General features: G+C 45.2%; 1 protein-coding gene across 2 annotated transcripts; it reads right to left on the minus strand.

The window, feature by feature from the left end:
• Window positions 1–3,293: 3,293 nt before the first annotated feature.
• lancl1 (LanC antibiotic synthetase component C-like 1 (bacterial)) lies at window positions 3,294–24,864 on the minus strand. 2 transcript variants are annotated; one of them, XM_080024601.1, is made up of 10 exons: window positions 24,815–24,864; window positions 21,957–22,078; window positions 17,962–18,079; window positions 17,238–17,448; window positions 8,285–8,432; window positions 6,555–6,701; window positions 5,983–6,165; window positions 4,944–5,120; window positions 4,313–4,385; window positions 3,294–4,205 (listed from the first exon to the last, which is right to left on the minus strand). In XM_080024601.1, exons 2-10 carry the CDS (start codon window positions 22,035–22,037, stop codon window positions 4,129–4,131), a joined length of 1,215 nt encoding a protein of 404 aa, XP_079880727.1. In that variant the 5' UTR covers window positions 22,038–22,078; window positions 24,815–24,864; the 3' UTR covers window positions 3,294–4,128. The 2 variants fall into 2 exon arrangements, with proteins under 2 accessions (XP_079880727.1, XP_079880728.1); XM_080024602.1 differs by lacking the exons at window positions 21,957–22,078; window positions 24,815–24,864 and adding an exon at window positions 19,344–19,447.
• Between the last annotated feature and the right edge of the window lie 231 nt (window positions 24,865–25,095).

Consider the following 25,095-nt stretch of genomic DNA (forward strand, 5'->3'; position numbering starts at 1 on the left):
AAATAACCACGCCATCCTAAACAGACAGTTCTAGACAAACAATAGTTATATCAACTTTCAGAGAATCCTACAATGTTAAAACTGCTCCTCACAGTAAGAGTGCAGTTAGAGGCCTATAGAGGACTGATCAGGATCCAGTCCAGACACGCTGACCTGCAAACACCGAGACAGTGATGACGTCTCAAGAGAGAGAGAGCAAGAACGAGCGAGCAAGAGTGAGAGAGAGAGAGAGAGAGGTCTTGTATGTCTGCAAACTTGGCACATAGTGCACATTGAGTCATCCTGGAGATGAGAATGGTTCTTAACAGTTCCTTAATTCAAGTATTGCGTCTCACTTAAGTAAAGTCATTTTTTGCCTTGTTTATTTGGGGTGCAGGTTGTGTTCAAAGCTGGCCAGGAACTGCCCCATCGCGCGGCTGAAGGCTAGTCTCTCAATAGGGGATTCATTTGAAATATTCTAATGGCGATCACTCGGAATGATTCCCAAAAATTGAAAAATAAGGTTCAGACAAAAGTATTCCTTCTTGGAGGTTGCCTTCTACTTACGGTTTCAGTTTCTGCAAAAGGACAGCGACGTAGTGACCTAGAGACCTGAGGTCGATTTTTTTAGGATTGTGTGATTTTTTTTTTTTTATATTATACTGTATATAGATCTTTGGATATAGTTTTTGTCATCTCAGGGAGCCACTGGGGAAGGCTTGTCTCGTTGACTGAACTCAATGAAACCAACCCCACAACTAATGCCCCTGGCTTGAGCTGTGTTTACCCTTCCATGGCATTCAAAATTCAAAATGTCCGCTGTGAGAAGCGGTTCATTGTCCTGTACATGCTGCTCCTCGGTTTGTCCCCGCCCCGAAGCCCTCTGGGACAGCAACGATGGAAATAAACCAGCGGACTTGAAAAGGGACGAAGGGTGACGGAGCTCCGAGGCCTGAGAAGACATGCCGAGGAGTCCACGCCCCTGGACAGATGATCACTATTTTTACCCCCAAGTGTTGCCCTCCTCCTCCTCCGCCGTCTCTGCTGGAGGTGTTAAGTTTCTCCCCAACCCCTGAGTGGGGAGGTGCAGGTCTGCAAGGACCCACCCACCAACCCCACCACCAGGCTCTTGTCCCTCAAAGCGTCTTCGAGACCCCAGGTGTGGGGAGTGTGCAAGGCTTAAAAAAAGACTGGAGGAGCATTGTGTTGCTACTGTCTTGCAAGGTGTTACATAAACCTTATTTGGAAACGTGGCATGCCCTAGGGTAGTCAAGCGACATGGAGGGAGGAGTGGGGGTTGAGATATGGACATGGCTTCAGTAGCCAGGTCCAACCATGGTCCAGGAGGTGGTATCTTGGTCAAGAGAGGTTTAGGGGCAAGCATGGCTTTAATAGCCAGGTTGTATCATGGTCCAGGTTTAGAGTGAACATGGCTTCAGGAGCCGGGTCGTACCGTGGTCCAGGAGGTCGTACCGTGGTTCAGGGAGTTTAGGGGTGAACATGGCTTTAGTAGCCAGGTCGGAACATTGTACAGGGAGGTTTAGGGGTAAACATGGCTTTTATAGCCAGGTTGTATCATGGGCCAGGTTTAGAGTGAACATGGCTTCAGGAGCCGGATCGTACCGTCGTCCAGGAGGTCGTACCGTGGTCCAGGGAGTTTAGGGGTGAACATGGCTTTAGTAGCCAGGTCGGAACATTGTACAGGGAGGTTTAGGGGTAAACATGGCTTTTATAGCCAGGTTGTATCATGGGCCAGGTTTAGAGTGAACATGGCTTCAGGAGCCGGGTCGTACCGTCGTCCAGGAGGTCGTACCGTGGTCCAGGGAGTTTAGGGGTGAACATGGCTTTGGTAGGCGGGTCGGAACATTGTCCAGGGAGGTTTAGGGGTAAACATGGCCCCAGTAGCTGTGTCGTAATCCAGGGAGGTTTATGGTGAACATGGCTTCAGTAGCAGGGTCGTACCATGGTCCGGGAGGTCTTACCTAGTCCAGGGAGTTTTGGGGTGAAGATGTCCCCAGTAGCCCTGTTGTGGTCCAGGGAGGTTTAGGGTGAACATGGCTCCAGTAGCTGTGTCATACAGTGGTCCAGGAGGTCGTACCATGGTTCAGGAGGTTTAGGGTGACGTAAGGCTGTCTTTACAATGCATCTGTTGGGGATTATCTAAACATATCTCACTGTGGTCCTGTTAAACCACCGGCACACAACTGGTATTGTTTAAAAGGCCAATGCCAATGCAATGACACATGAGTATGAAAAGTCCAAAAAATCTTCCAAGACGGCGCCGCAGATGGCAGCCTCTCCCACACTTTGTGTTTGTTTTTGTTTGTTTGTCCTGTTGAAATGGATTCAGTATTTATGTTTTCTTCTTAACCCATTGGGTCAAAAATGGCCCAGAGGATTGTTTTCTTGCTTTCAAGATATTTTAACCCTATACAATTCCAGGAACTACTAAATTAAGGTGATTTTTGACGTCAAATCATTATTTCTTTGTTCATGAAAAATGCGTGATGACAGTTTTCTCAAAACTGAGACTGGCACCCAGTCGAAAAAAAGATCTCCGGAGGGTACACTACTAAAAAAACGATTGAGAACCACTGCAATATGAGGTTAAACTTGCTTTACTTACTCTTCTTTTACGTTTTAGTGCAGGCCTATTGAACACAGACTGGCCCTTTGAGTACATCTTAAGGTGTGTGCTTAAAGTACCAGCAACCATATGACTCTGCAGAAGCGGTGTGTGTTTAAGAATATTAAACCTGAGATGAATACTATATAGAAATGTATAAGTTACTTCGAAGCTTTTTTTTATAAATTGATGATAATTTCATAAACATGAAGCAGGGTTTTCCTTTTCGTTGTTCTTAAGAAACTGTATCTCAACAATCCCATCGGCATGTTTGATTCAATTTATTTTGATTTTCATTTGATTTGACGGAAACCGGTTGGAAATGTGAACCTGAGAGCAGCTGAATATCCCTGGTTAAGCTGATGTCCTGTATCAAAATGTAAAGTCGCTGAGTCACTGAAGCGGAATCAAATTAATTTCATGTGTTGAAAAAAAAAAAAAACAACTAAATCCTGATTCTGATCTTTCGGATTTTCATCAGAATCACACTTTGGAGCACAGTAAGGTCACAGCATCCAAGACTAAACTTCATGTGACTGTCTCTTATTGGCGTTTGACGGTTAAGTGACAGGTGATAGTGAGGGGAGCGGCTCTCCAAAAAGACACCTCTCTAGCACCCTCTGCTGGATCCCCCGCGCCACCTCACAGATAACGGCCACGGGAGGAACTTGGATGAAGGCATGAAGGATGTAAAGCCTTACAACTGTTTATTCTCCAGGCAGAGAGGCTTTAAACCACAACAAACCAGGTGGTAACCGTGTTTACAATTCTCATTTTAAAGAATAAATCTTTATTACATACAGAGCAGCCACAATCATATACAAGAAGCGAAATAACTAGCAACAATACCATTTTATCTTAAACCCTCTGATATTTACTGAACATACAGGGGACCAGAGACTCATGGAAGGATTGGTGACTTTCTAAAAACTGTAATCGTTTTTTGTTAATATGAACTTAATAAGCAGAACTAGAAATAGTGAAATTATTTTCTTTTCACTCTGGTGGATCTTTAAAGACATCACAACTCAACAAAAATAGAGACTGAAGCCCCAACATATCCCTTATTCATTTTATGAAGATAAGTCTGAAATAAATATCCACAGAATTACCACATTTAAATCTTGGGTATCAGCTGACGCTATCCGTATTGTCATATTATCATAATTATCAATTAGTTGTATTAGTAATCAGCCTACCTGTGAATATTGAGCACTATACTTCTTTACAATTATTTTCTTATGTTTAATTTTCATACATCATTAATTTTTATTTTTATTTATGATTATTAATTTGAATCATAATTTGTTAGATCAGGTATTGTTTTACTTGCGTCACTTACATCTCAGTGCTTAATAATAGGTAAGATGAATCCAAACACGTATTGCAATTTAAGCACGTCTTAAGCACGTCGAATCAGAGAATTCTCTGATACATTTATTTTTTATTATTTTTTCATATTCTGCATTTAATATTTAGGCGATATCGTTGTGTTTTGTCTTCATGTCTCATTTTCGAAACCTTCACACCTCAAACGCCGGGAAGCGGGACTTCATCGGCTGCAGGAGGTCTGACAGGAAATAGATGGTGCCCGCCAGGCCTGCAAACAGGAAGTGACACGCTAAGACATGAATCTCTCCGGACCAGAAGACTGAGGAATAAATGAATCAAATTTCAAATAAAAACTTTTTTGGAGTGTCTTCTTACCTTCAAAAAGAGAGAACGGAGTATCCGGAGTCTGGCAGCCATGTTTACCGTAGTTGATACACCAGTCAGCAAACTGGACAGAGCCATAGAGATGATTTTAAATGTTATTTATGAAAAATAATGAAAATTTGAATCATAATTAAAAATTATAATATTTATAACTCATTATATTTCATATTCATTCATTTATTTTGTATTACTTTTTATTTTTGTACAAACATATACAGTATATAGCCAATTCAAAAAAATCATACAATTTAATATAATTTGTTTTACTAATATTACTTAGGGTTAGGTCTCTAGGCGCTGATGCCTTCAGTTTACAGAAACCGGAACCAAAAGGCAACTTCATCCTTTAACTAGCATTAGGGTGTGACTGGCGTGTTATTGGGGTATGATTGGACTATCATTGGGGTATTAACGGTATATGGGTGTTATTGGGGTATTATCGGGGTATGATTGGGATGTAATTGGTGTGTGATTGAGGTGTTATTGGTGTGTGATTGGGGTGTTATTGGTGTGTGATTGAGGTGTTATTGGTGTGTGATTGGGGTGTTATTGGAGTGTGAATGGAATGTTATTGGGTATAATTAGGGTATTGTTGGGGCCATAATGGGTTGAAAGTTCTGACCATGCAGGCCCGGTACAGCTGTTTTGGGTCCCGGTTCAGCCGGTACAGAGCCAGGAAGCAGTAGGCGTTCCCGGCCGCCCCGTGGCACAGGCCGTAGCCCTTCCTCAGCAGCCCCCAGCGCCACACCAGATCCCCACAGCGCAGCGCGTCGTCCAGGTACTGGGGGGCGCCAAACACCTGCAAACACATTTAGAGGCGTGAGACAGAAGATCTAGGTTCAGAAAGTACAAATTCAGAGTTTCCTGTTTGCTAACAGGAGATTTAACTGTTTTTCTTCCTTTTTTTTTTTAAGTCTCAATCGTTCGGCCCATTCGACTGCATTGAAGCCCAGTGAGAAGCTGCAGCAGAGTGGTAAGTTTCCGAGCAGTAAAGCGACGAACAGTTATCAATAAAGGAAATCAACATTTAAATAACAACTGGCCTGTAAAAAAGGACACATAGTAATAGTTCAGCCTTCCAGGAAAGTAAAACGAAGCAACAGCAAACACAAATACAGAAAATACATTTTACAAAAACAAATAGAGCTAGATTGGGAGTAAAAAACAAATAGTACTATATTAAAGAATTAAACAAAAACAAAGTTGAGGACAGTAAATGACCAAAATACAGCCACAATGCTCTTTAAATCCCGAGTATGAACAAAAACTGAACGACTCTCTAAAAACCTAGGGACTGGTTATTTAAAACCAGACTCATTTTCATTCACCTTTATTTTCACGTCTGAGGAATCGTGCTTGGATTGTTGGATGAATAAAGGGATAAATTGTTTTCACAGAGAAAATAGGAATTACAATCACCTTTATAATTGGATACAGCATTTAATTGGACACTTCCAGAGTCGTGTCTATGTTTATAACTAGTGCTACGAGGCTGAACGAGAGCATATTTCCCCCTGACCTTCATACTTTTACCTCAGAAAGTAACGGGTCACCTTGTAGGCCGCAGCAGATCTTCACAGTTTTATCTCTGTAGGTCAGCGCTCCATAGTTTAATCTCAGATCAGAGCTCCACAGTTTCACCTCAGAAGATCGCGGCTCACCTTGTAGGCCTGCAGCAGCATGTAGATGACTCCAGGAGCTCCGTGGCACCAGTGCACCAGGTGGTCCCTCTCCTCCCCGACGCAGGCAGGGTAGTTTCCAGAGGGGAGCCTGAGGCGGCAGACGTAGTCCACGCTGGGCTTCAACAGCCTGTGGAGCTTCTCCTCTCCAGAGACAAAGCCTGGCTGTGTGAGGAAACATGGGGGCCATTACTAGGACAGCAGCAGGTGGAGATGCTCAGCGTTGTTTTAATCTTCTGACCGCTACTGAGATCAAGCGTTATTAGCGAGCGTGTACGAGACCGTACAGGTGTGAGCTGTACTGAAGGAAACAAGTGTCATGACACCAACACTGCCTGTGAAGCTCTTGATGGACTGGTGAAGGTTGATGTGACAGTAGATGTTCAAGCTAAAGAAAATAAGTTGCCATGTTTCTGGAATAACTGGAAAATTGTGAGAAACAATTGTCTCACAATAACAATAAATAGTAAATGAACATGACAACACAGAAATAACCCTGATAGGGGACTAAAGAAGATATAACATAATTATATTGAATATCTGGCTTCTCCTACCTGCAGCAGGTAGTAGTAGATGCCTGCCAGGCCGTGGGCGGCGCCGACATAATGCTCCTGGTACCACTCGTACATCAGAGGGCTCTGGTCCTGGAGCCGGAACCTTCTGGAGAGGTTCTCACCAGACGCCAGGACCACCTCGCTGATCTGGAACGCCAAGAGGAAAACCATTTTGAGTGTTGAGTGCATACCGCTTTCCTAAACACCCCGCATATTTTTTTACACCTCGCCATAGAGGTCCATTCAAAAGATGTATTTAGTGAAAATATTCAACCACCAAGCCTGGTATGCATCAACCACATATATAAAGTCGCTGATGTGCAGTCCTAATGTGGATTACTTTTTCACCACAACATATTAAACATCACTTATTTAAATAAAATATTATCATTCCAGCAGGAAAACAAATATCACACCCTGGAATAGTCTTTCGATTTTTACTTCAAACCTGGGAGGTTTTACTCTATTCCCCGTTATATTTCAGTTGTATTTGCGTTATTTCATTCGGCACCTAGCCGGGCAGCTCCTGTAATCTCGGGGGAGTCCTAGTGCCCATCAAGCCCCGCATGAATCTCTGCATGTAAATAATGAACGCTAATCTCACAAACTAATCCAACTACGTTCATAAACTGACTCGAAATGCAAATGAAATGAAGAGCAAATGGTTGAAAAACAAAAACAAAGATTCACTTAAACACATTAAAGGTTGATGCATTCCACAATTTGCAGTTTCAGTGATAGAAAGTCAGGAGAGCGCTGCTTTCGGTGCGCGTCGTAGACGGAATCCCGACAGACCCGGTGTGAATTGGAGAAGCAACAAAATGAGGTGACGCTTTAGCGACGGTGAGATGTCGCTTCTGGTGTGGCCCAGGGGTTAGCCCGAACGGAAGCCAATGTATTACATCAATCTAATTTCCAGCGTGGGACCATGAGGTATGTAAGGTCAGTAAGTAGTAGTAGTAGTTTTCTCTAGACGTGATGCTCCACCCCCCTCATCAAAAGTTCAATGCAAAGTAATGGGGGACATGAGACCCAGACAGGGGGGTGGGACAGCTCCTTTCTCTGGGATAATTACACGATTTGGTCCTTTTATTTTGCTCCTCCTCTTAATCCTTTGTTGTGAGATTTTAGAAAGAAGCCCCAAAAGAGGGCCTAATTAAGCAATTGTTTTAATCGAACCTCTCCGCTGCCCCCTGATGCCCTGGCCCGGACCACGGTGCGCGGCGTGTGCTTGTGGTTTATTCCTGTTTTCTCCTCCCTCTATCCTATAGTACTTGGTAGGTTCCAGCCTTTATTCTTCAGACTGGAAGCTCCATCCCCTCATCAAGAGTCCAAAGTAAAGTAATCAGGTAAAAATCCACAATCTGCAGTCTGTGGGTGCAAAAACTCACCACCTATATCCCGGTTCATACATATATGCGCTTCATCAGATAATGTGAATCCTTCCTTGAGTTCAAGGTCTGACATTTCTTATTTCTTTAGCAGGTGTTTGTGTTTCTGGCTTCCTTTAGCAAAGAAATCTGATGTAATTACAACAAAAAAAAACAAAAAACAGTCCTCTAATTTGCAGTCAAGTCAGATGCTTTAGCATCATATTGCTCTGAAATCTGGTGTGAGATTTTGGACTTAGAGCCACATTGGATTTGTTCCCCATCACGTTGCATTGAAGCGTACACTTTGGAGGAAAGTCTCAAATATTCCCTCAAGCGGTGAATATAAAGGAGCGTCACCTGCTGGATGTTCTGCAGTGGGACGCACTCCTGCCCCAGCTGCTGGTTGACGAAGACCAGGGCGTAGAGGTAACCCATCCGGCCATAGAGCAGCTCGTCTGGGAGGGAACCGGTGCCCTGCAGAACCCTCTGGTGGAGCTGCAGCAGCCTGCGGAGAAGGATGGAGAGATTCAGATGAGAAGTCTGGAAATATCCACAGGATCTTTTCAATAGTTTTCGCTATTTTATTTTTGAATTATTTCTGCATTCTTCCTTAGTTTAGTGTGATTAATTTAGCTAAGTTTGTGCCGTTAGCTCCCTGCGTTTTCCTTTAAGAAAGTGCTTATCTGGAAGGCACAAGAGCGCATGTGATGGAGTAGACGTACCTACCCACCTTCCGAAAAATCGAGATTCAAGAAATATTTCATTCATTTACCGTAACCTTTGTATGTCCCATTGTCATAACTGTTTTGGCACAAAATGGCTATAAACAATTAGTCTAGAAAACAATCCACCATCAAGGAAACCACTAAGGAAGACCGAGCATCTTCCCTGTTTGAGGCGCGGCCTAGCGGCGGGGCCACCAGAGCTCACCATGCTAACAGCAGACACAAACCCTGAAACATCAGTCATTCACATCGGTCATAAACAGCATGAATAAAATGATGGAAGACCGATTCAACACACTGGAGTAGGGTTGCCACGGTTACCGGTTTTACACTGTGTTCGGGCATACACCAGTTACATTGCTTGCCCCCCAGTGAGGTAAGCGCACGGTGATTGGTCCAGACGTAAGTGCATGGTCCCTCGCCCCTCGTTCACTGAGGACACTCCCCCCGGTCCAGTCGCATTGCTCTACAAAACATCCAGTTTTTACCTAATGAAGTCCCATAGCAAAGGGAAAGCAACAGGGAGACGTGCATGACACACACATACAGTATGACGCACGGGGGGGACACCGTTTTTGTAATGGGACAGAACATGACAGTGCCTTAACTCAGCTGTGTTTAAAAAATTGGTTTCATATACTGTATGTAGGTGTACATGATCGTAAATCTGCACAAGCTTACGAGAGATCACAATGTATCTTGATTTACACCTTGATCATTGACAGGAAATTGACTGGGCGCTTTCACAGTGGGAGACGTCGCATAGGAGCCCAGGAACACACATATGTGACCCACCGCAGCAAAACCCGCTATTCTCACGCATTTCTAAAATCGCTGGGAGCAGCAAAATAAGTAGAAAAAACCTTTCTAAAAGTAAAATGACATTTTTCCAGATTTGTGTCCTTTGCGGGTTTTTTTTCCTCTCAACGTATTTTTCAAAACGATTTTGATTTATAAATAGTAGAAAAATGTTAAACCGTGGAGTTTAATATTCCTGTTTGATAACATGGAGAAACACAGTTCACTTACCCAGACGCTGAACAGCGCTGAAAAACGCCGATCGATGGTTTCCTTTAAAGCGACCTTCCAGGTGAAGATCGTTCATCCATATTCCATGTGATATGAAGTCACAATGTGAAACAGTTGTGATAGAATTCAACCTTTAAATCGTACTACTTTAACACACACCTGATCCATTGCTGTGAAACGGCGGATCCGTAGAAGAAGAAACATTCGCGTCACGCACCTACGTCACTTCCATAAACAGACGGTTAAAGTGCAGAACAAGGCTTTTTCGGTCTCACTTGTCTGTGAAAACTTTCTTCTCCGTATCGTTATGGATTACGCGAACCGGTTGCGAGAGCTCTGAATCATATCTCGGACCCTAATCTGACCAGTGTGATAGATCCAAGTCAGTGTAAGCAGCTAGTTCTGGACTACATTTTCCGCGATGAGAGTCAGTTCCCCGACAGGGATGCTGAAAACGACAGGGATTCTGAATCTAATACCCACGTAATCCCGGACTTGGAGAACATTTCAAGCAGCGGATTTCAACCTGAATGTGACGATGAAACACAATTTTTTCAAGAAGCACTGGAGGAGACCGACGATACGCCCGTTGTAATTGCAACGGAAGAAGTTGAAGAAGTAATGAGGTTCGTTGAGGTTGGTGATACAAATTATGACTGAGTAGCAATGGACAAGATTCTCAAGTTTACCTGCAAATGCGGCCAGGGGCCAAAAGAAAATGGTAGGCTTGACCAGGAATCATGTACAAAGAAACTGGATCCTGATTTTATCTATAGATCACACTACATGATAGAAGCCTTAACAAAGCAGGAAACAGACATATTAATCATGCAGCAGCTATTCTGCAGTGGGAGACGCAGTGAAATGACTTCTGACAACAAAACAACTCCAACCAAATGAAAGAGGAGGACTCAGTGGATGGTGTACAAATCTGCAGAGCTTCGTTTCTCTTAATTGACGGGTAATTATCATTTTATCACAATGCTGGCATCCTGTTATTGGCTTAAGCCTCCATCTCTAGCTAACATATCAATGTGCATATTTCCTGCTGTTATTTGCTGCTTGTGGGGAAAGAAGATGGCAAAGTACTTGTGCAAAACTTCAACTGGCAAGAACAACTGAGCCCATACTACTGAGACACATTGCCACAGATCAAACAGTACCAGCACTTTCGGTGGGTAGTGCATCACTGTCTTGCGCATAAACTGCAAGGAATGATTCTACAAAGTGTGAATTAATGTAATGGTGAAACAAATACATGTACAGTGGGGCAAAAAAATATTTAGTCAGCCACCAATTGTGCAAGTTCTCCCACTTAAAAAGATGAGAGAGGCCTGTAATTTTCATCATAGGTACACATCGACTATGAGAGACAGAATGGGGGGAAAGAATCCAGGAAATCACATTGTAGGATTTTTAATGAATTAATTGGTAAATTCCTCTGTAAAATAAGTATTTGGTCACCTACAAACAAGCAAGATTTCTGGCTTTCACAGACCTGTAACTTTTTCTTTAAGAGGCTCCTCTGTCCTCCACTCCTTACCTGTATTAATGGCACCTGTTTGATCTCGTTATCAGTATAAAAGACACCTGTCCCCAACCTCAAACAGTCACGCTCCAAACTCCACTATGGCCAAGACCAAAGAGCTGTCAAAGGACACCAGAAACAAAATTGTAGACCTGCACCAGGCTGGGAAGACTGAATCTGCAATAGGTTAGCAGCTTGTTGTGAAGAAATCAACTGTGGGAGCAATTATTAGAAAATGGAAGACATACAAGACCACTGATAATCTCCCTCGATCTGGGGCTCCACGCAAGATCTCACCCCGTGGGGTCAAAATGATCACAAGAACGGTGAGCAAACATCCCAGAACCACACGGGGGGACCTAGTGAATGACCTGCAGAGAGCTGGGACCAAAGTAACAAAGGCTACCATCAGTAACACACTACGCCGCCAGGGACTCAAATCCTGCAGTGCCAGACGTGTCCCCCTGCTTAAGCCAGTACATGTCCAGGCCCGTCTGAAGTTTGCCAGAGAGCATTTGGATGATCCAGAAGAGGATTGGGAGAATGTCAGATGAAACCAAAATAGAACTTTTTGGTAAAAACTCAACTTGTCGTGTTTGGAGGAGAAAGAAAGCTGAGTTGCATCCAAAGAACACCATACCTACTGTGAAGCATGGGGATGGAAAAATCATGCTTTGGGGCTGTTTTTCTGCAAAGGGACCAGGACGACTAATCCATGTAAAGGAAAGAATGAATGGGGCCATGTATCGTGAGATTTTGAGTGAAAACCTCCTTCCATCAGCAAGGGCATTGAAGATGAAACGTGGCTGGGTCTTTCAGCATGACAATGATCCCAAACACACCGCCCGGGCAACGAAGGAGTGGCTTCGTAAGAAGCATTTCAAGATCCTGGAGTGGCCTAGCCAGTCTCCAGATCTCAACCCCATAGAAAATCTTTGGAGGGAGTTGAAAGTCCGTGTTGCCCAGCGACAGCCCCAAAACATCACTGCTCTAGAGGAGATCTGCATGGAGGAATGGGCCAAAATACCAGCAACAGTGTGTGAAAACCTTGTGAAGACTTACAGAAAACGTTTGACCTCTGTCATTGCAAACAAAGGGTATATAAAAGTATTGAGATGAACTTTTTTTATTGACCAAATACTTATTTTCCACCATAATTTGCAACTAAATTCTCTAAAAATCAGACAATGTGATTTTCTGGATTTTTTTTTCTCATTTTGTCTCTCATAGTTGAGGTGAACCTATGATGAAAATAACAGGCCTCATCTTTTTAAGTGGGAGAACTTGCACAATTGGTGGCTGACTAAATACTTTTTTGCCCCACTGTAGCTACAGTGTCATTTGGTTCTGCCGAGATGTATAGCTGTGTGTCATCGGCATAGCTATGGAAGCATACATTGTGCTCTCTAATGGTCTGCCCAAGTGGGAGTATAGTGAGAAAAGCAAAGGGCCAAGGCAACTTCCTTGCGCCACTCCAAAGCTGCTGTCATGTTTCTCTGATACATGGTCTCCCAGCTTCACGTAGAACTTTCTCCCTTTAATGTATGTTCTGAACCAATTGAGCACGTTGCCAGAGAGACCAACCAGCCTTTCAAGACGATTGATTAGGATGTCATGGTCAATTGTATCAAATGCTGCGCTCAGGTCTAGCAGGACAAGGATTGAGACCTTATTTGCATCAGCGTTCAGCCTGAGATCACTAACTATGATGGGGGGGGGGGGGTCATGGCACGGCCTGATTGATCACATAATATTAGAAAATTTGGTCTCAGCGGTATCGTCTAAGACCCTTCTGTGATCTAGGAGTTTGCTTCTGGACGTTTTCATGATTAGTTTTGTCTCATAGAACATGCAATAATAGTCGGAAATGGGCATTTGTTGCACCGACACATTCTCAATATCTAACCCTGCTGTTATTAGGTCTAATGTGTTCCAATATCGGTGGCTGGGTTCGTGTATATGCTGCGTCAGCCCAAAACCGTCGAGCATGTTTTGAAGCTCACAACCTTTCGGGTCGTTCTCCTTGTTAATATGAATATTCAGGTCTCCATTCAAGATTATTTTAACAAATCTAGTAAGGCAGATTGAGATCATTTCTGAGAATTCCTGTATAAACACTGATACTGAGTATTTTGGTGGGCGGTACAGTATCACACTGATTAATGGAAAGTGTGTTTTAATTTCTATAGCAAGATACTCAAATGATGGATATGTGCCCAAGTCAACGTTATTTGACATAACCTGCGGTGCCGTGATGCGTGGCTATTCCTCTTCCTCCCTTCCCCCTCGGTCTGGTTGATTGATAAGATTTAAAATTGGGGGGACACGCTTCATTCAATATCCCAGGACCAGTGTCCTTGTCCAGCCAGGTCTCCACTAAAAACATACAGTGTAAATCATTTTCAGTTATTAGCTCATTGATCAAAAAGGTTTTTTCAATGTCCAGACATTAAGCAGCACTAATTTCAGCTGAAATGAGTCTGCGGGGGAACAAGAGTCTGTTGGGGGACAGGGGGTGCTCTGATTTGGTTTAATACAGATTAGGTTTGACTTACATACAGAGCGTGCTGAGAAATGATTGTTCTTTCTAACCGTGATCAAAGTTGAAATGGCATCTAGTGTGTGATCAATTATTTGGCCTTGAGTGATGCGGTTCTTGTCCGTCTTTTCTGCACTGTGGGGAGCGGGAGGGGCAGACGACGGGGCCTTTTCTGGGCACTGGGTGTGTGGAGGGCTTTCGGGGTAATTGGCGCTTGTTCCTGGGAGCTGGGTGTGGGCGAGGCTTTCTGAGGGGTGGATACTCGTTTTCGAGGGCTGGGTGTGGGGATGGGTGCGGGGATGGGTGCACATTTCTGAGAAGGTTGAAGTGGGAGCTGGATGGGATTTGGTGAAGACCGGGGGAGTGGCTGAGGGCTGGGCGTGGGGGAAGGGGGTTGCTGAGGGCTGGGCGTGGGGGAGGCGGGTCGCTTGGGTCGGGCGGGTCGAGGGGGAATTGCGGAGGGTCGGGCGAGTGGTTGAGGGCTGGGTGAGGGGGAGGGGGGTCCTGAAAGGCGGACAGGTCGAGGGGGAGTTTCGGATAGCCGGTGGGGGCTGGCTGAGGGGCTGGGTATGTGGAGGGGTTTCAGGGGGAGGGTAGAAGGTTTGGTTGTGGGGGGGATGATGGACGATGATGGGGATGGGCGGGAAGGGCCTGTCTAGGAAGGCTAGGCCAGCAAATTGCGATAAAAATCCCGATGATGGCTAAGTGGTCTCCGCAAGGGGCGAGGCAACTGGCAGCGCGGTGGTCCCGCTAGCTGTGGTGTCTTGTGCGCTGGGGAGGGCAGCCAGTGGGCAGGTAGTCTCGTTCCCAGCTGCAGCGTCCTGTGGCGAGATGGTCTGGCCACTATCTGTGGTCTCTGGCTTCGGAGTGATCTGGCCACTAGCTGTGACCTTTGGCTGTGGGTGGTCTGTCCACTAGCTGTGGCCTCCAGTGGGGTGATCTGGTCACCAGCTGTGGCGTCCGGGTGCGGGGTGATCTGGTCACCAGCTGTGGCGTCCGGCTGCGGGGTGGTCTGGTCACCAGCTGTGGCCTCCGGCGGGGTGGTCTGGTGACCAGCTGTGGCGTCCGGCTACGGGGTGGTCTGGTCACCAGCTGTGGCGTCCGGCTGCGGGGTGGTCTGGTCACCAGCTGTGGCGTCCGGCTGCGGGGTGGTCTGGTCACCAGCTGTGGCGTCCGGCTACGGGGTGGTCTGGTAGCCAGCTGTGGCGTCCGGCTGCGGGTTGGTCTGGTAGCCGGCTGTGGCGTCCGGCTGTGGGGTAATCACGCACCTGAATGGCTGGAAGGGGGGGTCTATGTGAGATTGCTGTTCATCGATTATAGTTTAGCTTTCAATACCATAGTCCCCACTAGACTGGCTGTCAAGCTGAAGAAGCTTGGACTGAACACTCCGCTGTGTGCCTGGATCCTGGACTTCCTCTCAGCCCAGCCCCAGGTGGTTAGGGTGGGGAAGCACATGTCCAGCTCCCTCACTCTGAACAGAGGATCCCCCTTGGTCTGCGTCCTCAGCCCCCTACTGTACTCCCTGTACACACATGACTGTGTGGCCAGGTCCAGCTCCAACACCATCATCAAGTTTGCTGAGGACACCGTTGTCATGGGCCTGATCACCGACGGCGATGAGAAGGCCTACCGCGAGGAGGTGGCTGACCTGTCACTCTGGTGCCAGAACAACAGCCTCCACCTGAACGTCAGCAAAACTAAGGAGCTGATTGTGGACTAGGCGAGGATTAAAACCGAGGACGCATGCGCCCTTGGTGATTGATGGGACTTCTGTCGACAGGGTGAGCAGCTTTAAGTACCTGGGCGTCCACATCACAGAGGATTTAACATGGACTTTATAAAAAGACACTCTGGTGAGAAAGGCGAGGCAGCGTCTTTACAGGTGAGGAAATTCCGGGCCTTGGTGAGGATCCTCAAGTCTTTCTACTGTGGAGCAGTGGAGAGCATCCTGACAGGCAACATCACTGCCTGGTTTGGGAACTGTACTGATCAGGACAGGCGGGCCCTGCAGAGGGTGGTGGGTTCAGCTGAATGTACCACTGGAACTAGTCTCCCCTCCCTGCAGGACTTATACACCAGGAGGTGTAGTAGCAGAGCCCGCAGGATCATGAAGGATCCTCATCACCCCAACAACGGACTGTTCCAGCTGTTGCGGTCAGGCAAGCGCCTCCGCAGTCACACAGCGAGAACAGAGAGACTGAGACAGAGATTTTTCCCGCAAGCCATTAGAACTGTCAATGCTGACCTCACCAGGGGCCCTCACTGAGCCACACACATAGGCTCCACTACCTCACTGTACTGTATGTAGCATACTGTACCGCATACTGTGTCACTGTTCAGGGTTGTTCGGTGTTACTGTATTGCTGCGCCGTACTGTTGTATACTGTGCTGTATATCCCACAAACACTACCTCACTTTATTCACATGCCACTTTAATGCACATATCTGTATATACATAATTAGCCTATCCCATATACATAAGCCTATTCCCTTATCTATTCTATTTTATTCTATATATTTTGATTTTATTCTATAGTATTCGACTTACTTAAAATGTTAAACCGTGGAGTTATTCCCGTTAGATGACATGGGGAAACGCAGTTCGCTTACGAGACGCGGAACAGCGCAAAATAACGGAGATCGAGATCGGTTTCCTTTAAAGCGACCGTCCAGGTAAAGATCATTTATCCATATTCCATGTGAAGTCACAATTTGAAAAACCTTTGTTGGAATTCAACCTTTAAATCGTACTACTTTCACAGACACGGAGCCACAGTTGTAAAAAGGGCGTAGAACAAGAAGACGAAAAAACGCGTCACGCACCTACGTCACTTCCGTAAACAGACGGTTAAAGCGCAGGATGGGGGTGTTTCGGTCTCACTTGTCTGTGAAAACTTTCGTCTCTGTATTGTTATGGATTAGGCGAAGCGGGTGGCGGAAGCTCTGAATCATATTTTGGACCTTAATCCGACCAGTGCGATAGATCCAAGTAAGTGTTAGCAGCGCGTACTGGACTTCATTTTCCGCAATGATAGTCAGTTCTCCAACAGCGACACGGAGAACGACAGCGACGCTGAATCTTCGGACTGTTCTCCGGACGTGGAGAACATTTCAAACAGCAGATTTCAAACTTAATGTGATGGTCAAACGGAATATTTTCAAGAACCACTGTTCGTGATTGGTCCATTCAGCAGTATGTTAAGTAGCCATGAGGCTTTGTTTGTCTGCCAACCCCATTTGCATTGTGGGAGCTGGCTGAATGAACCTGGTGTGGGTAAAACTTTGGAGGTGATTACCTCAGAAACACGGTTTGCCACACCCTTGTCATTAACAAGTCATAGCTTTAAAAATATTTGCTTGATTTGCACAAGTGACACCTTGTTTGGAAGCTCTGATTCTCCACTTTCAAATGATGCGACAAAAATCTTGAAAGCCCCCAAATGACCCTAAAGTACGCGGTGGGTCGCACGCACGCACACACACACCGACCTGTGGACGCATTCGTTGCCCTCCTGTGTCCTCTGCAGGCGGTAGTAGGTCACTGCGGCCACAGCTAGCGGCCCAGCATCGCCGCACAGGAAGGTGACGTCATGCCGCTGAGTCATGTGACGCAGGGCGTGCGAAACAGCGTCCAGAGCCTTCGTCAGGAACGAGGGATTCCCAAAAACACCATGGAGATGGAGGTAGAGAAGAGCGATGCCTGTGGAAGGAGAGGTGGAAAGAGAGGATCTAATAAAAATAATTAAATATTCCCAGGCAATTAAATTCTGAATCTTAAAATGTATAAAATGCCATAACCGGTATGTTGACCGATCAACACCGGCTCTAATAAGTTTAATACATCTACTATTTCATCTTGTAGTGTTACATTTATATATTTTATATATCTCCTAATAACTTGTAATATTTGTCTTATGCAGATAGAGTGATCAATTTACTATTTTTTACTTAATTAATGATTACAAATTGAAGACAAATCAAACCTCTAAAACCTTCTACCAAACAAAAGAAAATAGGATGTCAGGTATCAGAGCGTTGAATAATGGAATCTATGTGGAATTAACTTTTATATTAAATGGAATTATGGATTTTTCTTGAAAAATGTTTTTCTTGAAATGTATGTTTTTATCTTGAAATACATTTTTGTTTTCCTTGAAATAAACAGATTTTCTTCCCTTTTTCTTGAAATAATATATTGTGGTTATAGCGCCACCTGTCCAGCCGGTGTAGCAGGTGCAGTCTCTGGGGTCGGCAGTTTTAAGTCCGTTCTCCATCTCGACTAAAAGAGCAGAAACCTGGTTCCTCAAATGCTGAGAGAACTCTGCAGTGAGCTGCAGAGAGGAAGGGATAGTGAACGGGGAGGGAAACTTACATTATTCACATAATACATATAATGTACATATACAGCGTTTACCCACACAGCATTAGTGAGAAATAATTGGTAAACAACATACATGAAACATTTTAAATATGAAATTTCATTTTAAAAAGGCACTTCAAAACCTTAACATTAAGATTTTGTGACTCATTTTCAATACAAATAATAAAAATCATAGAAATCATGCAATAACTATTACTGATCCTGTTAAAATGTACATTGTCGTTATCTATCATCCACCAGGTCAACTGCGGAGCTGTGTGGAGGAACTGGACATGCTGCTCGCGTCCATCGCAGAGGACGGCTTCTCTGCTTGTGATGCTTGGTGACCTCAACCTCCACCTAGACAAACCGCAAGCTGCTGCTTCTTTCCAGTCAGTTCTCCCCTCTGGTCTCTTCTTTCTTCCCCCCACCCTTTTCTCACTTGATGTTAATAATGCCGCAGACACGCTCTGCTTTATCCTTTATTTTTTTTTGTATCTAGCATTGCTGATGCTAAAACCACTTACTATCAGGACAAGATTAGCAACACGACTGATTCACGCAAACTGTTCTCCAATTTCAACGCTCCTCAGACCTCCACCTCCTCTTCCCTGGCCGCTGATGACTTTGCCACCTTCTTAGTATCAGCAGCCAATTCTCTCCAACCCCCTCTCACACACCTCACCCTCCGGCACCGGACACGCACTCTCCTCTATCCGACACTGGCATATCTAATCTCCTCTCCAGCCACCCTACTACCTGTCCCCTCAACCCCATCCCTTCTCACCCTCCGCGGGCCGGCTCTTCCACTCTGACACCCTCACTCACGCACATCATCAACACATCGCTGAGGACATTCCCAGACACATTAAAGCAGGCTCAAGTGAATCCGCTTCTGAAGAAACAGATCACTAAACCCATCACAAGTAGAGGATTACAGACCTGTCTCTCTTCTGCAATGTCTGTCTGGAACATTTAACGTTCTGTATTTAAACAAACATTTTTTTTTTTATCTCACACAGAATAGCCTGTTGGATCCTAACCAGTCTGGCTTCGAAAGTGGTCTCTCCACTGAGACTGCCCTGCTGACGGTTGTCAAACACTCTGCAGCAAGCGCCAGCCATAAGGTATCCGTTCCGATTTTGCTTGACTTATCCGCCTTTGACACTGTCTCTTGCCAAATCTTTCTGATCTTGGTATTACAGGGGACCGCGCACAGATGGTTTGAGTCTTACCTCTCAAGTAGGTCCTACAGGGTGTCGTGGAAGGGAGAGGTGTCCATGTCACACCAGGTATCCCACAGGGTTCTGTGCTTGGCCCTCTTCTCTTCTCACTGTACACCTCCTCACTGGGATGGGTCATCCAGCCGCATGGTTTCTCCTACCACTGCTACGCTGGTGACACCCAGCCCTAACCCTCCTTTCCTCCCGGGGATGCCATTGTTTTCGGCATGCCTCGCAGACATCTCTGTCTGGATGAAGGAACGCCACCTTTGACTTTGATCTCTCTGAGACGGACAGAGCTCCTCACCGTCCCACATAAATGTTCAGCTCGGCTAGTCATCATTTATACAACCCAAGTCTGCTTGAAATTTTGGGTTAGTGATTGACTATTGACTAACTTTTCTTTTACCAAATTCCATATCTCCGAGTCCTGCAGATTCACTCTGTACATCGTCAGAGTTTCAGACAGTACCTGTCGGAGCACTCGGCACAGCTCCTTGTCCAGGCGCTTGTCATCACACAACTAGACTACTGCAACGCTCTACTGGCTGCTCTACCAGCACGCACTGTTAAACCTCTGCTGATGCTTCAGGATGCAGCAGCATGCCAGGTTTTCAAACACCCAAAGCGTGCACATATGGCGCCTCTCTTCATCTCTCTCCACAGGCACCCTGTAGCTGCCGGCTTCAAGTTAAAATTCTTGATGCTGACCTTCAGGGCACGAGTTCTCAATCCAGACTTTTCTCATGCCTGGTGCCTCAATGGTGGAAGGAGCTACCCAGCTCACTAGAGTCTCTGCAGAGACACTCACAACCTTCAAGAAACACCTGAAGATCCTGCTCTTTCAGGAACACCTAAATACCTGATGCTATCTTAGCTACTATTCTTGTTTTTGTTGATGTTGACTAGTTTTAAGTTGTTGTATTGACATAATGCACCAATAACATTTGATTTGATGATATTGACTAGTTTTAAATTGTTGTATTCACATTGATTTTAAGTTGTTGTATTGACAATGCACTAACAACATGAGTACTTATCATATTGCACTAACATGCCAACATTATGATTTTATTTTTATTTTTTTCACTAATGACAATTTTATTCTGATTCCTTACAGATCTCTTGCACTTGTACTGTATCAGGTAGAATTTAGAAACAGGTGCTAATGCACTTAAGTAGAAATGCACCGATCCGCTGTTTTTTTGTTTCGATCCCATACATATGTGCCGATACCGATACTGATCACGACACCAGAGCTCTATTTTCTTCTTATTATTGCGCTTTAGGGCTGCAGATACTCATCTATAATCCCATTCAAATTTGTATGCTTTAATTATTTTTAATATTGTAATATATTCAAATTTGTAAAGCTCAAATTTAGTACGGGGTGCTTAGGCATGGTTCCGCAGCTCCGATCAGAGCGATCATTTCTCCAAACAAAGCAAATAAACACTCAATGTATTTAATTTACTCAGTTTCTTGCTGCTTCTCCTGAAAGAAAACCTGCTCGCATTCTCATGGCCCGGTGGCAAATGCCCTGCGGCCGGCACGGTCCGCGAGCCGGTGGATGGGAATTTCTGCACGAGAGGACAGTCCGTTGGTGATAGTCGGGTTTATTTCCCACTTTCATTACCACATCTGTGGAATTACTGGACATCCGAGCAATGCGCACTCTCCCTTGTACACAGTAAAACGCCAGAGAGGGAGACGCGCCGGTGCGCTTGTGCCTCTCCGCCAACGCGGACTTCACACACTGTTACCGGGAATATTTATTTCGAATGGACGTTCACTGTGTAACAAACTGGATAAACCTATATTACATTTACATTTAGTCATTTAGCAGACGCTTTTATCCAAAGCGACTTACAATTGTTCAAACACCGACGGACGCAGCCATCAGGAGCAATTAGGGGTTAAGTGTCTTGCTCAAGGACACTACAGCATGCTAGCAGGAGGAGCCTGGGATCGAACCAGCAACCTTTAGATCACTAGACCACCAGCTCTACCGCCTGAGCTACCATCCCCGCTACCATATTGAACTTTATTGCTCATCAGAAGTGGATTGATTAGCTAATACTAGCCAAAACATTTATGATCAATTATTGATTTATAAAAAATTTAAAAAACACATCTAATGGCAATTTCTGCATTTGATTTTATTTTTATTTTTTTTTATATTTGAATTTCGTTCAAATTTTGTTCCTGCAACCCTACAACACAGTTGAATGGCTGCTGTGCAGTGACGGTTTGCCCCATTCCAACTGCCAGCTCCTCTTCTCGCATTGCACTTTACAGGTTAATTATTTGCCGAGTTGAATTCTCTTAAATTAGTGAAATAAAACGGCAGGTTCATGGTCCAGCGCATGCTATGGAATGGAATATGGATCGGCACGTGGATTGGCGACGTCAGTCCGTTATCCGATGAGTGAATGACGTCAGTATCGGCGCCCGATACCGGTATTGGATTAGATACATCTCACACATTGATACCATTTGCTGCACGAAATAACAGCTAAATAGGGAAATTGATTTATTTTTTTTTTTTTTTTTTTTTTTTTTTTTACAGTTTTTAGGGATTATATTTTATTTTCTGTTGTGTTTTATTTTGTATTATATTGGTACCTCTCCCTGGGCGTTAAACAGTGTGCTCTCTGGACTCCCGTCGTGCTCTGGATACGGGTTCTTCAACGCCCTCGAATCCATTTCAGAAAAATAGGATTTAGACAAATTTATCTAAAATAAATCTGAGGAGAGAGGAAATTCACTGTGAGATACAGGGACAATATATATATATATATATATATATATATATATATATATAAATAATAATAATAATAAATACAAATTATACATAATCTGTATATTGAGATACATTTTATACTTTCAAGACTTTTTAAGAAACATTTTAAGGACATTTAAGACTTTTTGGAATCTATCATTTAAAACAAAACATGCATGCAACTAAAAATACACACAGACAACTTGGGCACACAAACACCATAAAACACACACCATGGAAATATGGAAATGTTTGGGTTGTGCTACAACCCTGGTTTTACGAATGAAGAACGAGAGTTCTGACTACCTGCCTGAAGCTGTCTCCAGACAGCTCCACTGAATAAACCTGAAAGCCCCTTTAAACCAACCAAGTCTCAACTTGGCCCCGACAGGCTGTGATTGGGCCACACGGACACCGACCCACCCTGCCCCCCAGTATATAAACTGGGTCACGGCCTGTCATACTGTACGTCCTCTGACATAGGGTTTGGGGCTCGTGAGCGAGCTGGTCAGTGAGGGCACGGGTAAGAATTCTCGTTCTTCATTCGTAAAACCAGGGTTGTTGCACAACCCAAACGTTTTACTTAATTTCAAACTTGAGTTCTTACAATGCCATTTTGAATACCCAGCACCCTCACTCACCGCGAGGACAGAACCGATGTGTCCTATGCAAGCCCCCAAAGGCAGAGACATGGGAAGTCCTTTTCAAGAAACAACTTGCAGATGTGACCTCAAACCCCAATTTCAGCATATAAGAATCCATTCATAGGGTGCAGAGGTAAATGACATTACCATCTCACCCGAGACCCACCGCCATGCTCTTGGGTGGGGATTCTGGATTCACCTGAGCTTGTACCACCTGACCGTAACCACTCTCAACCACACGGCATAACTCAGGCTAACACCTGGCTGCTGGCAAAACAGCCTGCGCCAGTGCTGACTACGTCATGTTGAAACTGTACAATCTGATGAACGTGTGTGGTGTAGCCCGAGAGGCAGCGCCGCACATCTCCTCAACCGAAACCCCTCTTAACAACGGCCACAAGGTAGCCTCACCCCTAATCGAATGCGCTTTAAGACCTTCTTGGGGTTGCTGCTCCACAGAGGACTAGGCTAATGAGATGGCTTCCACTATCCAGTGAGGGAGACGATCTTTGGACAGGAGTTTCCCAATTGTCTGAGATCCATAACAGACAAAAGGCTGGTCAGACTGGCTCCACATAGACCAATAGCGCCCGGACAGGGCACAGAGTATGCAGCCTCTCGTCCTCCTCAGACCCAATGGGAGGAGGAGAAAATGAAGACAGATCCATCGTGGGCGATTTGAATCCCATTTCTATGTTCTTGGGTAGAAAAGTCGAATTGGGTTTCAACGTAACCTTCCGATTATCCATAGAGAACACCAAGTGGGACTGGTGGACAGACAGCGCAGCCACGTTTCCCACACGTTTTGCCGATACAAGTCCGGCTCAGGAGGTCAGGAGTTCTGGGCGAAGCAAGAGCACCCACGGTGTACCCACAATGAGGGATCTCAGGTGCACGAACCAAATCTATGTTGGACACAAAGGTGCCACCTGAACCAGCTCACCCTGTCCACCCTCACCTTGTCCAGCACCTGCTGCAACAGTGGGAGGGGAGGGAATGCATACAATGAACCTGGGGCCAACGGTGAGCCATGGCATCGTGACCCAACGGAGGGTCATCATTCCGAATGGAGTACCATAGAGGACAATGAGCCGTGTCTCGTGAAGCAAACAGATCCACTTCATGCCCATGACCAGTGGATGAATGCGCCAATCCGACGCTTGCAGCCGTCCCCTTGATAATAAGTCCGCTCCCAGGTTCTGCCTGCCCTGAATGTGATATGCCAACAGGGAAGAGAGGTGGGAATGGGCCCACAGCAAGATCGTTGATGCCACCCTGACGATTTATACAAGCCATCGTTGCAGTGTTGTTGGAACGTCCCCTCACCCGTGGTGCGAAGTGTGACAGGGCCACCCGGACTGCCTCCAACTCCCACACATTGATGTGCCAGGTCTCGTGGGCCCCCCAGCGCCCGCTGACCATCCAGCCCTCGTAAACAGCGCCCCAGCCGTACAGGGAGGCATCGGTTTCTATCACAATTCACTGTGTCACCGGACCCAGCCGGACCCCTTTCATGAGGTGTGAGAATCCCTGCCGGTCATGTGCGCACCGCGGCCCCCGTATGTCTCAAGTCCACACAATAATTCCTTCTTAATTTCAGAAAAGTTGGCTTGCTTCCAACAGCGAGCTGAATTAGCAAAGAGGATGTATGACAGGCCCAGTATATAAACTGGGGGGCAGGTCATATGATGGGTGCCCAATCACAGCCTGTCAGGGCCAAGCTGAGACTTAGTTGGTTTAAAAGGGGCTTTCAGCTTTATTCAGTGGAGCTGCCTAGAGATACCTTGAGGCATAGTAAGAACTCTCGTTCGCAATGAAGTAAAACACACACACGTACACGTACACGTACACACACATGCACGCACGCACGCACGCCCACACACCCACACGCCCACCATGCTTAGCCGAAGCTAAGCTATGCACATTAGCATAGCTTAGCTTCGGCCGTGAAAAGTTAACAAAATGTAAATTGCGCAGTAGCTCGCCGCATATGTAAATGGATATACATAAAGAAATATGAATAAAAACTCATTATTTATCAGAACTGAGGCTCTCACCGTGTGGGTGTGTGTGTGTTGTTATTGTCTTCTTCTTCGTCGGTGCTGCTCCTGCACTTAAAGTATTTTGTAACAGCGCTGCTGCTCTCTGCTGGTTGGGAAGGGTCACTGCAGGCAAAACACCTTTAAGATTGTACTTATTGAGTTTGATCTTTTTTAGATTGTTATCATTGAGTTCGGGTGTTTTGTTTTTTAAGATTGTTATTATTTAGTTCGTTGTTTCGTTCGTTTGATTCTTAATTGATTTGTTTAATTCTGTTTTATTGAATGCAATTACACAA

Source organism: Zeus faber, assembly GCF_960531495.2.
Source record: "Zeus faber genome assembly, chromosome: 2".
In the NCBI taxonomy this organism is placed as follows: domain Eukaryota; kingdom Metazoa; phylum Chordata; class Actinopteri; order Zeiformes; family Zeidae; genus Zeus; species Zeus faber.